At 40.2% G+C, this 14,077-nt stretch overlaps 1 protein-coding gene across 2 annotated transcripts in view; it reads left to right on the top strand.

Moving 5' to 3' along the window:
- The window catches only part of PPP1R12C (protein phosphatase 1 regulatory subunit 12C), a 123,107-nt gene that overhangs the window by 49,936 nt on the left and 59,094 nt on the right, over positions 1 to 14,077 (top strand). For both annotated transcript variants that reach the window (XM_063436593.1, XM_063436594.1), the window contains exons 2-3: positions 10,107 to 10,237; positions 13,013 to 13,131. In XM_063436593.1, coding sequence (XP_063292663.1) covers positions 10,107 to 10,237; positions 13,013 to 13,131 — 250 coding nt within the window. The remainder of the gene's footprint in view (positions 1 to 10,106; positions 10,238 to 13,012; positions 13,132 to 14,077) is intronic.

The following is a 14,077-nucleotide window of genomic DNA, read 5'->3' on the forward strand; positions in this document are numbered from 1 at the left end:
CTGGGGGCTTGTGTTGTCGCTGGTCCCTTTTCGTCAGGGGACGCCTCCGACTCACTGGAGCCTCGAGGCCTGTCCGGCGCCATTTTAGGCTGTGCTGGCCGCTGCGGCCTGTCAAGGGACCGCCTGATGTCGGGTAGTGTGGAAGCCTCCGATGCCAGTAGTTTACGGTGTTTGCGCCCCATCTCTCTCTTGGGGGGTTCAGGGTCACTAGTGTTCCAGCTGTAGGGTTAGTTTGCTGGTTTTCGTGGCTTTTTGGGTTGTTTAGCAGGAGCTCCCTGAAAACATGTCTGCTTAGGTGCACGGCTGGCCACGCCCCCCTCGTTTACGTTTTGTTTTGATCACAACTTGTACATTTAGCTGCGGTCTTAGGCGCTTAAGGGGTTAATTTAGATTAAAACATAGAATAAGATGTCATAGTTGCGGTAGACACGGTTATCATGTCGTATACCCTGAGGCTTCCCCTCAATCCGTACTCCTTACCCCGTGTCCCCACATGCGTTCTCTATATCCCGTGTCCGGGTCATCCAGCGTCCTGACTGTCCTCTAACTAGGAGTTGGTTGATCCCTCTCAGGTTCCCTATCTGTCACTTGTGCCATATATGCTTGGTTCGGGTGTGGGGGGCAGTTGCAAGTATAATCTAGTGCCCTGCTAGGAATTTTGTGGGGGTCTCAAGCTGCCCAGTGAAGCCCTTAAATAACCAGCGTATTGTGCTCTGTAGAGCGCCTGGTTGACTCTTTTGTTGTTAATCACTCGCACTGCCAGTTATTTCTTGCAGTGCAGGCTAGGGCTGTGTGTGAAGTATCAGTCACTGAGGGGCCAGACATGGCATTACAATCAGCTTGCTTTTGTATGTTCGTTTAGATAGGAAAAGATAAAGAACAACAACATATTAAATGAAAAGAAAACATCATAAGGGTTGTAAAGCTAGTGTGGGCTTGTGTTGTGCAGGGCCTAAATCTACCATTAGTAGATGTGTGGCCAACACGCTCTTGCTCTAACAGTTGTATGGGGGATACTGCAGTCGCAGCGTTCCCCACTTCTTCTCCCCCCTGGCGCCACTCTCCTGCTCCTCTTACCTGCCTGTAGAATTCAGGGTCTTAATGCTCCCCCGCCCCGGAGATAAAAGCTGTAGTAACTGTAGGTCCTGCAAGAATCTTGTGTGGTCTTCCTCTGCTGTGGTACGACCAGAGTGCCCGCCAACCCAATCCTGAATAGGAGGTCGTCAAAGACTCTTATATGGTAGTTATTCACATTTGTGGTGGGTGTTTTCCTCGATTGGGCCATAAGCGCCGCCTTAACTGATACATCCCGGGTGATGGCAATAATGTCTCTAGGGGCGTCTGCCAGGGCGATCAAACTTTCCGGGTCCTGAAAGCCGCTGTTATTGGCCATGTTTCGCTGTCTTTTTTTTTTTGTCACTCTATATATGAACTCCAGCAAGGCTTCCGGGCCTACATCTTCAGGGGCTCCACGGATGTGCACGTTCCTCTTACGATGGTGTGTTTCCATCATTGAGACAGTGAGGGTGAGTCTTTGGAGTTGGTGGGTCAGTGATTCCATCTGCGTTCTGGTCTATGTGAGGAAAGAGTCTCTGTCTCCTTCCCAGGTTTCTACTGCACTAATACGCGTCGTGATGCCTGCCATCTCTGCCCGCACGCCAGCCAGGTCGGACTTCCATACTTCCTGCAGATCCAGCAACTGCTTTTTAATGTCGCCCTTTGTGGAGGGTGAGTCGGCAGTCTGAATATTCTGACCGGTACACTGTGGTGGTGAAGTGTGTGGTCAGGGGGTTCTCTTCCTGCATAGATGCATCTGATTCACTGGTACTTTGAGGCCTACCAGGTGCCATTTTACGCTGTGGTGGCTGTTGCAGCCTTTTGAAGGATCGCTTGATTGGCAGGTAGGAGCCCTCTGGGCGGGTAAGTCTCTTGTTTTTACGCCCCATCTCTCTGTAGGGGATTTCAGCGCCGATTGTAGCTTGGTTTTGGAGTCTCAGTGCTGTGATTTCGTGGCAATTTGGTAGGTTTTTAGGTGTTTTGAGCAGGAGCTCCACATAAACATGTCTTGTTAGCTGCTCGGCTGGCCACGCCCCCAATATTTTTCATTTTTAACGTATTTATATGTTTTATAGTTTTTATATATATATTATCATTCTAAGTGTATTTTGATAATATATATATATTAATATTAAAATACACTTGGACTGTATTTTATATATATATATATATATAATTTTAAACTGTTTTTTTAAAAACTTTATTGAACTTTATTTCAGGCAGCAGGGGGACTACCTGTCAATCCAGGCACTGCCCCCTGCTGGCACTGCTATGGACGGCTATTCCGTCCATGTGATTGTGAGGTTCTCACAAGGACTTCGCAATCACATGGCCCAGTAGGGCCGGATCAGCAGCAGGGGGACTCCCTGGGATGCCAGGTAAGTCTTCCCAACGCGATAGCCAGCAGGTAAGTCCCCTGGATGGCGGGGATGTACTATGCGGCCTGCCGGCGTTTAGAGCCGGGTCACCAAGGATGGGATAGCATGCCTGCCGTCCTTAAGGGGTTAATAGAAATTGACATTCTTATAATTCTTAGGTAAACCACTGTGAAAAAATGCATTATTAAATGGATGCAAACCTTCACTGGGGGTATATCTACTAAACAGTGATTTTTGTTTTAGGCAGTAGAGTGTCCCTTTAAGCACATTTCCATTTGTAGAATGACCAACCCTAGTGTTGTGCTAGACCAGTCATGTCACCCTTAGGTTTACAGCAGTTTCTCTCTACCTGCATATACCAAACTTCTTGTACAGTGTTTCCAACACCTTGATTAAAATAATTTAAATGGGAATTCCCATGTCTTATTGATCTTAATTTGTTTTATACCTCTGTGACAAAGATGTGAAACAAACATTTTTAACGATAACATGTAGTAATGTGTACAGCACACATCATAGATCCAACATTATGTATGCAACCTCTCAGTGCCATTCTGTGTAAGCAGTTTGGAGAAGGGAGGCACAGTGAATAAATGGAATGTTGAGTAACTAGTCATGTCATGCTTTGTAACAGCCAAGGTTACAGAGAATTCCTTTTATGCTACAGCAGCAACTTGAGTACAAACATGCTCATAACCTGCTATATTAGTTATACCATCAGTTAACCTAAGATTTAGCTCCAACCAAAAACCAGTGTTTTCATAATACATTTATTTTGGCTAGAGTATCCCTTTCAGTGCGGGGCATGTCGCCATTGGCGCAGCACTTTGTGTATTGATTTTTCTACGTCTTTCTAAAGGGTAGAGAGGGATCCCCTTTTCGAGTTGCTGCCTTCTTTTCCATCTCTATTTGTAGTGGTTATTTAGCACTGACCCACTTGTGTGTATTTTTTTTTTTTATGTCTCCATTGGTTGTCTGGCTCCAGCATGCTATGCATGCTGGCGTCAGACACCAATTCTGCGCAGAATTTATATTGGGCATCCCAGTTCCAGGCTGTCTGATTCCCAGTGAGTCTGCAAGAAGTGGAGTTACATGTTTTGGCAGCAAATAAGTTGATCTTTGTCTGTCCAGCGTTTCATACTTAAATCAAATAAATACATTATATAATAATGCTATGACACATTTTAAGCAACAATCAACATTTCCTGTAAAGATTGTCAAAGGACATGGTTTAAATTTCAGTGGTCTTACCAAACCTAACTCCAGCCATCCCCCTTGTCATGAAAAGAAGCAAACACATTCTATGCTGTATACTCGCTATGCAGATTCTGACCTCCTCTATATTGTGAATAAGCTGAATCTGAACAGTCAGGTCTAGATCTCCTTTTGCAATTGGTTCTAAAGTCTAAAACAGGCGAATTTGGTGCTTCAAATGGCTTTGGCTACTAACATTTCCTTGGGAATAGTAACGAATTGTAATAGTAGCTAATTGCTAGTTACAGAACCTCAGGGTTTCCCCTCTTGTTCTTGGCTTTCTGGTCGGTATGTCAGATTCCTCTCACTGGCCTGGCCACCTGTAGGACAGCAGTGTTCCATATACAGTTTATTTATTTAGAGAATAAGAAATGTTTATTCTTGTGACACAGCTTCACCAACATTTTAAAACATAACTGTATTAAATCACACTCCTTTAATTTTAGGTCCTGCAAAAAACAATGCATCAAATCCTATTAAACTGTTGAGCAACATGTTTACTATCTGTTTATTTAATTGTTAAACGGAAAAACATTGAAATCTCTTACAGTGATCTTTCCTATATGTCCTCTAACACTCACTCTGAACTTTAACACTTTTTGTGGGTGTTAACTATGAGTTCTGCTGCCAACATTTCGGTTGATGCACAGAGTGGGAACGGTCACTTGGCAAGCCCGAAGGAAAACTATCATGAAATAATTATTTTGTCTTTTGCATAGTTTCTGTATCTGGTGGTATCAAGTCTGTTTAATGTAGACTCATTTGTAATCTTTGCAACAACAAAATGTTGAATTTCAGTATTATTATTTTTTTAATCATGGAAACATTTAGGGAGTGTGTCAACTTTGGGATTTCTGTCTCCTTAACTTTAAAAGTATTCACTAGGCTTGCGTGAGTACAACAGGAGTACTACAATGCACTGTAGTGATTACTGTGCGAGGAGGCTGTCTGCGCAGCCCAGCAGTAAAATGTCAGTGTGAGTGTCTTACACACTTGTTTACTGCTAGTCAAAGAGATGGAAAACTTGTACAGTGGGACCTCGGTTTACGAATTTAATGCCTTCTCTGGGACGTTTCTTATTGCGAAACATTTGTAAACCGAAACGCGGTTTCCCATAGAAATGCATTGAAAATCAATTAGTCCGTTCTGGAGGTCAGAAAAAATCAAAATGAGCTGGCATGGAAACCAACCCACAATGCAGAACACACAGCTTGTTGCACCAAAAAGTCCAAAAACCACTGCAAACTATTTCCAGAATGGCTCCAAAACTCGATGCAAAAGCCGCACCAACCACTCCACACTCCACACTCGACGCCATGTGTTACCACAGGCTCCAGCATGCAGGGGGCGGTGCTATAAACCTCCCAGGTGCAATGCATCCTGGGGAACCTTGCTTTGTATTGCGAAAAAAATGTGTAAACCGAGGAATTATTTTCAATGGATTTTCATTTGTAAACGGAAAATTGTTAACCGAGGCGTTTGTAAACCGAGGTCCCACTGGAATTTATTTATTTTGAGTTAATAAAACATTGATTTTCTGTATTGTTGAGCTTTAGACCATGCATTGGCTTTAAAAAAAAAAAATAAAAAAAATTTCAACTATGAAAATGTTTTGTGAAAATGGAGGCGTAGATAATGGGCCGGCGTTATCCTGCAAAAAAGAAAAAACTTTAGTTTTGTTTAAAAAGAAAGTGTAGAAAATTCAGCATGAATTCAGAGACCAACCAATAATAAATGTACTTAACTGTGTCGGTGCTTAGTGTATCTTTGTACCTAACCTTGATTGTCATTTTGGCCTTATTCCAACCAATCTTACAAGCATATTCCTGACGCCGTTTACATGTGCTTTCAAAACATCTACCCAGTTTGTGCTCTACTGATACCAATTTTTTATTTCATGTGGCAGTTCTCCTTATGAAATCTTTGAAATGGTATGATACTTTTCCTTCCACTGTGAGTTTTGTGCTTAACAGTAAATACATATGTAAAGGATAATGGCACAGGCAGATTTCCACTTAAACCTTTGGATGGGAGTGATTTACTAACTAGATGAAGTCATCATTGGCTCATCATTAGCTCCACGTTTGGTCCCAGTGGAGGATGAATTTGCAGGGTCTGCAACAGACACCATGAGTAAAGTTTATTATTTTAAGGTTAATTGTATTTAGGTGAATTCTGCTTTAAACTCCTCTGGTCACCCTTTCCATTTTGGCTGCAGATCAAACGTAATTTTGGCTTGGTCATAAAGCTTTTTTAGAACTGCTTGCAAGATGCAGAGAGTAAAATAAACCTTTTATTACCAATTACCAAAACGCTGGAAGGAAAAAGTGGCTGTGAGTAATAAACTGTTTTGTATAAAACTATTTGGTGATGATTTAACACAAGTTGGCCATTAACAATAATGAGAATTTGCTCAACTTTCTTTTCCCCTAGATGTGGAAGGATAAATAATGTATACTTGGTATCTGATAGACCAGGTGCTGACTGCAGTATAGCTGTTTAGCTGCCTTCATAACAGACGGCATTTATAGATGATATGAAAGATGTTTGGACTTCACAGGCATCCTGTGTACTGTGAGCCTCTCCTCAGTTTGTTGTTTTAATTGAACTTTGCTCCAGCAAAATAGCATGCCATCTCAAAACCAATTTAGGTGTTTAAACTGGGTTTGAATAAAACATAACTTGTTTCAAAAAGTATTTTCGAATAAACACATCCCCAGTAAGAGGAGGATAGATAAAGGCAAGAGATGTGTTTGCGTGGCTAACCGTACTTAATCACTGTTACATTGTCTTTGTATGTACACTGTACAATGATAATAAAGTTGAATCTAAATAGCTTAGGTGAGTGAAGAAGCAAGTAATGTCACATTTGGAATATTTTGCATTGCTAGCTGCTGTGGAGAATTTTCCTGTTCAACTATTTATCAAAGATTATAGAATTAATGGAATTCCCCTGAATACAATGCTACATCATAATGACAAATTTAATCTGAGCAATTACAATGCACACAGAAAAATAATAATCACACTGTATGTAGTAATATATCACATTCTACATGGCTCTTGTCCAAATGGACAATATAAGCTCTGCAGTGTCCATTATAGAAACACTATAAAGTCAGGAACACAATCCCTATAGTGATAAAATTACTACCTGGCCCCTCCTTGCCCCCCTAAATATAGTAAAATCTTACCCCGTCCCGATTCGTCTCCTTTGTTGACATATGATGATCTCTCCCATAAGAAAACATTGGATTGGCTGAGATGGCAATTCTAATTATCTCAGCTAAGGAGGTGGGCCGCAGGGCGGAGCCAAACACAGCTCTGGCCAATCGGCATCTCCTCAAAGAGATGCATTGATTCAGTGCATCTCTATGCAGAAAGTTAAGTATCTCCATGCAGAGGGTGGAGATACTGAATGTCCGTGATGCACACTGTGCAGCACTGCCCCAGGAAGCACTTCTAGCAGCTATGCATTTGTATAGGGTTGGTTTGCCAATGGGAATGCAGATTGTTTACATGTTGATCTTGTGCAACATTTTCAGACATATGGAAAAATGCTGTAGCGTAAGAATAATTTCCAAAATTGAAATACACAAATAGGTTGTAAGTGCAAAATGTACTGCAAGGGATGGTAACATTTAAAAAAACGAAATGGGAAGGGAATACAGAAGGGCGGTCAGCTTTTTTTATGAAAACCTAAAACCTTCTGAACATAATAATGCAAATGTAGATTTGAAGGCTGATATACAAAAAAAGAAAAACTACTAGCATTTCTAATTTTGAAAATGTAGATTTTAAGGCTGCGCAAATGGAGAAAACCAAATGTAGAATTTGCGCAACCTTAAAATCTACATTTTCAAAAATAGAAATGTTAGTTTTTTTTTTATTGTTTTTATATCCGTTAACAAAATGCAAGGGGAGTGAACAGAAGCAAAATAGAAAGTCTGTGTGTGTATATGTAAAACCTTTTTATATGCAAATAATCGGACTCGTGTGTTGTCTTCTGCACAAAACTACAAGTTCCGTCTGAATTTTCTATAATGAAAAACTAAACATGGTTAGTAGTGTTTGTACAGCAATATGCTCACTGCTGTCTGTTTCATACCAAAGTGGAGTAGTGGATATTTCTATTCCTATCCATAAACTTAAGGGACACCAAAGTTATCTCAATGAAGTGGTCTGCAAATAGTGCCCTTTCCTTTTGCCCTGCAGTTAAAACATGGCAGTGTTGTAGAACCCTCAATGTTTCCATTGCAGGGTTAGGCACCTCTAGTGGCTGTCTTCTCGGCAGCCACTAGAGGCGCTTCTGCTGAGAGTCCAGAGTCAGGCTCTATATTCACTCAAATGCTGCTCATGGAAAGCGTTCAGTTCGGAGCAGTGCATTGTTTCATTGTTTTGCTACGCATTTGTCTCCCAATGCTTTCCTATGGGGGAAATCTTAATGATCTCCGTCAGGGAGGCAGGGCAGCAGCACAGAGGGTCAAAAAGTAAGTTACGCAATTTCTCTACCCCCCCCCCCCCTCCCTTTCACGGGTGGGGGTGGATATTAACATAAGATTGTATAGCGTTCGTAATAACTTATTGTATTTCTAACGCTATCGTTTTTCCTTTTAACAATTATGTGGCTGGTATACCTTTTTAAATAAACACCCAAATGTCCATTTAGTACCATCTGTATCTGCACACTACACATCTGTTACTTTTTTATGACTATTTTTATAAACTCAGTATAGCAGATGCAAGGAATAAACATTATTTAAACAGATGAAAACACTGTATGTAGCCCAACAAGGAATAGGTGTATCATGTTGCATCCTTTTACTGCTGATCATGCAATACATCGCAGGATTCCAAACTTCCTTTCCATGGCTAGATTTGTCTGTTATTCACATGTTCTTAATGTCCATGTACCTGTGACAGTCCTTCTGAAGACTTCTCTTATAGATGTTTTTCAGAAGGCAAAGCCATATACACAGAGAGGTGCTTAGTGCATGTTTCAATGGCAGTTGTTAAAGGTGCTTAAAGACCTGGTTACAGGTCGAAACGTTGCGGTGTCCATTAAAGCTGTTTAACTTATCACAGTGAGTGCCTGAGATTTTTTCCTTGGGGTATGCTGACCCATACTTAGTCAGCATCCTGTGATTTTTATGGTTGAGTGCAACCCTCTCTTTTCTTTTGATTATTCTTTCTGACATATGTTTATTAATCTGTGTAATTCACTGCATAACTACATATATATTTAAAATATATATAAAACAGGACCAATTCCATTTAGCAGCATTCACAACTTCCCAGCCTTCTAATATGTAATTTGCATGTGACTCATTTGATTCCCTCTTTGAGCTTGCTGCATATATGGTATCCCTCCGGTCACGGCGCTGGGCCACTGATAGATGTGCATATTTTCTAACAGACCTGGGAAGGTATCTTGTGTATATATACATTTACTATACATGATCTGCTAGAATTTAAAAAGCACTGACAGGTGAAGTGAATAACATTGATCATATCATTACAAAGGACCCTATCAAGGGGTGGGATATATGAGGCAGCAAGTGAACAGTTCTCGAATTTCATGTGTTGGAGAAATGGTTAAGTGAAAACATCTGAGTGACTTGACAAGGACCATATAGTGATGGTTAGACAACTTGGTCAAAGCATCTCCAAAACTGCAAATGTCTTGTGGAGTGTTCCCTGCATGAAGGGGTTAATACCTACCCAAAGTGGTGCATGTAAGAATAACCAGTGAACAGGTTATACACTTAAGGAGCGTAGGCTGGCCCATCTCATCTGATCACACAGAAGAGCTAATGTAGATCAAATTGCTGAAAAACTGTATGAGTCACATTCTCTTTTAGATCAGGTCAACGGCTGGGTGCTTGTGCTTTGTTTTCCTGGTGAAGAGATGGCAGCAGGATGTACTATAGGGAAAAAGCTAATGTTCTGCTGGGAAACCTTGGATTCTGGCTTTCATGTGGATGCTACTTTGACATATACCACCTACCTATAGATTGATGCTGACCCTGTACATCCCTTCATGGTGATAGTGTTCCCTGATGGCAGTAGCGTCTTCCAGCAGGATAATGCACCACGCCACACTGCAAAAATTTGTTAAGGAATGGTTTGAGGAGTATGACCGGGTTCAAGGTGTTGCCTTAACCTCCAAGTTCCCAACACTATATTAGGCAGGTGGTTGCGTGTGTGTGTGGGATTGTGCGTGTGTGTATGTAAAAAAAAAAAAGTAAATGTCACTTTTTGATTGTAAAAATGTTTTTGAAAAATCCTTGCTTTCTACAGTATAGAATACATTTTTTTTAATTAATTTAAACTTATTTTTTGCTCACTTTTTTCTGTATTTTAGATTTGTCCTAAAAAAAATACATAATTTGTGTTTGTTCTTTTGTTTTTTACTAGGCCTGCATTGATGAAAATTTAGAGGTGGTAGAATTCCTTGTAAATCATGGAGCCAATGTGAACCAAGCAGACAATGAAGGGTGGACGCCTCTACACGTTGCAGCCTCATGTGGCTATATGGAGATAGCAGAGTGAGTAAATGGGTGTAATGCATGAAAAATGTGTGTCTCGGCTACTCAATTTAGCTGTGGGAATTTCCCCCTTTTTTTTTACAGACAATCTTACAAATAATTGGTTGTTAGAAAATGTAAATGTTATAAAGATGAATATCGATGAAAATGTGGCCTTTTCTCTAGATCAGATCAGGCGACCTTCGGCACTCCATATGTTGTAAACTACATCTCTCCTGATGCTTTGCCAGCATTGTGGCTGTTAGAGCATTATGGGAAATGTAGTCCACAATATATGGAGTGCCGAAGATAACCCTGCGCTAGCTTATGAAAGGCCATTAAATTTGATATAAGACGGATTTTTTTTAACTTTCACTTACAATGCTTGATGCGCCATAGACTTACATATGTTAAAAACTTTTTAGTTACAGGAATTCTGGTGATTCAGTCTTGTTTTTGAGTCATCAGCTCTCCTTCCTTCTCTGCCTATTCTTGGTTAAATATCCACAAACTTCAATTAACTGTGACCTAGAGATTTTTGGCATAGTATGTGATGGAATTTTAAAAAGCTTACATGAAAATATGGTTTACGTACATAAGTATTTTAAATATGTGAATAATACTTTTTCAACATCAGATTGAAATCCACAAAGTGTTCCACCAGAACAGTCCAAATATGCTTAAAGGTTAATTGACCTATCCAGTTGCCTAAGGTCAGTTTTTATTTGCTCCAAAGTTCTATTGGCACATTTATTAGGAACAAGGTGAACACTGCAATGTTACGACCTTACATTGAGCCTCTGTTTGGCTTGACAAAGATGTAGGGTGTAAATATTGTGTTGTTCACCTTGTTCTAATAAATGTGCCTATAAAGCATTGGTATACCTGGACCTACTCTTTCTTTGGTATATTTACTACTAGGGGTTAATGCTAGCCCATTGTCTGGATGCACCCATCTTTGGCTGTATACGAAAACGTTCTAATTTGTTTGTGGGGTTTTTTTTTTTCTCAGAGTTTTGGTATATATTAAATTACAATTGCTCAGCGAGTTACTTTGCTAAAAATAGTGCGGAAGAATAGGTTGTAATTTTAATTCCGTGTACATCATTTGGTGTATATATATATTGTAAAATATGAACCAGCAACATATTCTGGAACTCTGTACAGTAGGAATATTATACATTGATTTAGAACAAAATGGAGAACACTGTCTTTCTAGTTCACTGCTGATGTCCCCAGCCCGTTCTTTACACTAATCAGCCTCAACCACCAGCCTAATTTTGTGTAGGCCCCCTCTCGTTCTGCCTAAACAGCTCTGATTTATCGAGGCATTGATTCCACAAGACCTCTGAACCTGTCCTCTAGTGTCTGGCACCAAGACATTTGCAGGAAATCATTGAAGTCCTCCAAGGTGTGAGGTGGGGCCTCCATGGATTGGATTTATTATTCCAGGTGATCCCACAAATTCATAATCTGATTCAGATCTGGGGAATTTAGAGGCCAAGACAAGAACTTTGTCATGTTCCTCAAACTATTTCTGAACAATGCTTGCATTATACTGCTGAATGAGGCCACTGCCATCAGGAAACACCATTGCCATGAAGGGGTGTACGTGGTCTGCAACAATCTCTAGGAAGGGGGTAAATGTCAAAGTAACATTAACATGTAGGCCAGGATCCTTTCCTAGCATAACTCTGCCTCGGCCAGCGTGCCTTTTATCCATAGTGTATTCTACTGCCATCTCTTTCCCAGGTAATGCAGGAAAAGAAATGCGCACCTGGCAATTCACCTGATTCACCTAAAATAAAATGTGGTTAATCAGACCAGCCTTCACACATTGCTCCTTGGTCCATTTCTGACCCTCACGTCCCCCAACACTTGCCGTGTTGGAGATCCTCTGACCCAGTTGTCTAGTCATCACTATTTGGCCCTTGTCAAAGTCACTTGAATCTTTTCGCATGCCCAATTTTCCTGCTTCAAACACATGAAATTCAAGAACGGATTCTTCACTTGCTGCCTAATATATAGCACCTTTGACAGGTTCCAGTGTAACTATATAATCAATGTTAGTAACTTGAACTGTCAGTGGTTTTAATGTTGGTGCTGATCAGTGTGTGTTTTACTTTTTTTCTTTTTCTTCACTTTACTCTTTCCCAGTTAAAGGTACACTCTAAGCACCATAACAACTTAATTGAAATGACGTTGTTATGGTGCTAGGAGGTCTATGATACTGGCTCACTAAATGGGTTAAACTGTTTTTGAATGGTTTAACACCAAGTCTGTGTACCAACACTGAATCATAAACCTTCTGTTTTCATTCATGGTGCCCAAACAGGTCCTCTAAGTGCATAGAACCATGGCAGTTTGGCTATGTGCTTCTGTGGCATATCATATTCTTTGATGTATGATATTCTTTCTTCGTCCACTAACTCACTTTCTCTGGTGTAGTGCTCAGCTTTCCTCTGACTGCGACAGTGTTTAAATGCTGACATCAGAGGGTTTGTCTTATTAATTTTAATTTGATTTGTAAGGCCCTGTATCTACTCCAATTAACAGGGAATGCCTGATATTAAGCAGTTTTCCTCTTTTCCCCATGAAATATTGTTATGCTGCGTGATATTATAATACATCGTTATTATTCTATCCCTTTAAACTGTTTAAGAATGTACACATACCCACTTTGTTTCTTTTCTATCTGACTTTATATAAATAATTGATTTACATTTGCAGACATAACCATACTAAGTGAATTTGAATCGACTTTTCTTTAGTGATGTTGCTTTTTGTTTGTTCTAGGTATCTCCTGAAACATTCGGCAAACATAGCTGCTGTCAATAGTGATGGGGATGTACCACTTGACATTGCAGAAGATGACTGCATGGAGACTTTGCTCCGTGCTGAAATTTCAAAGAGAGGTAAGGCTCTTGGCACGTTTACATTTCCCTTTATTAAGCGACTGTTAATCCATAACAGGAAAACTACTTCATACTGGAAAAACTGCATTGCTATTGGCTTTACTGGAAAGCCTTTCCATGCAGGCAGTTCTAAGATCACTTTGTTCCAAGAGGTCAGTATTGGGTAGGACAAAAAGGAGAGGTCTGGAATTCACCATTATTATAATAGCTGAAAAGGGAAGCCCTATAAGTCGTACAAGAAGCAGGCATTGCTATTCTTTTTGGAGTGTTTTGTTAATAAACAAATATATCCTTACTTTCCATCATCACTCTTTTCTCAAAGAAGATGGTATATGCAGTCTTTATTCACACCAAAGAACTTGCCCCTTGACTCGAACGTTTGTGTTTTCATGTTCAGGATGCATGCCAAGGAATGCTTACATTGCTGAAATTGTTTTGTTTTAAAATATTAGCTAGTACATTGTAATGGCAATAAACAATTAAATAATGGCTCTCTGAGACCAGCAGGGGAATTCTGCTTTGAAATAAAATATGGATATGGCTTTGTGTTCCCTTGGCATTACCTGTGTAAACATGATCGAGAATTGAGGTGCTCATCTATTGTTTTTTGTAACATTTATATTCTAGTGATCCTAGTTCATGTGACCATCAGATGTCCTGAGCACTTATTTTTGCCACACAATATATTATGAAATGATTGGAAGGTATCTGTCATACTTATTTACACACCTCACCAGTTATAGCAGCCAGGAAGTGATAACTAAAAGGTTTTGTATCTAATATTCATAGTTCAGTGTAGTAACATTTTCAGAAGTTTAGGCTTCTGGCTCAGCTTTTTTCCAAGCCTGGCTCCGTCAACTGTTTATCTTCATCAGAAAACCACGGCTGAATTATTTTGTTTTGAATATTTTTATTGGAGTCGCAATAAAGTGTGAGCAGGCACATT

Source organism: Pelobates fuscus, chromosome 11 (assembly GCF_036172605.1).
Source record: "Pelobates fuscus isolate aPelFus1 chromosome 11, aPelFus1.pri, whole genome shotgun sequence".
Lineage (NCBI taxonomy): Eukaryota > Metazoa > Chordata > Amphibia > Anura > Pelobatidae > Pelobates > Pelobates fuscus.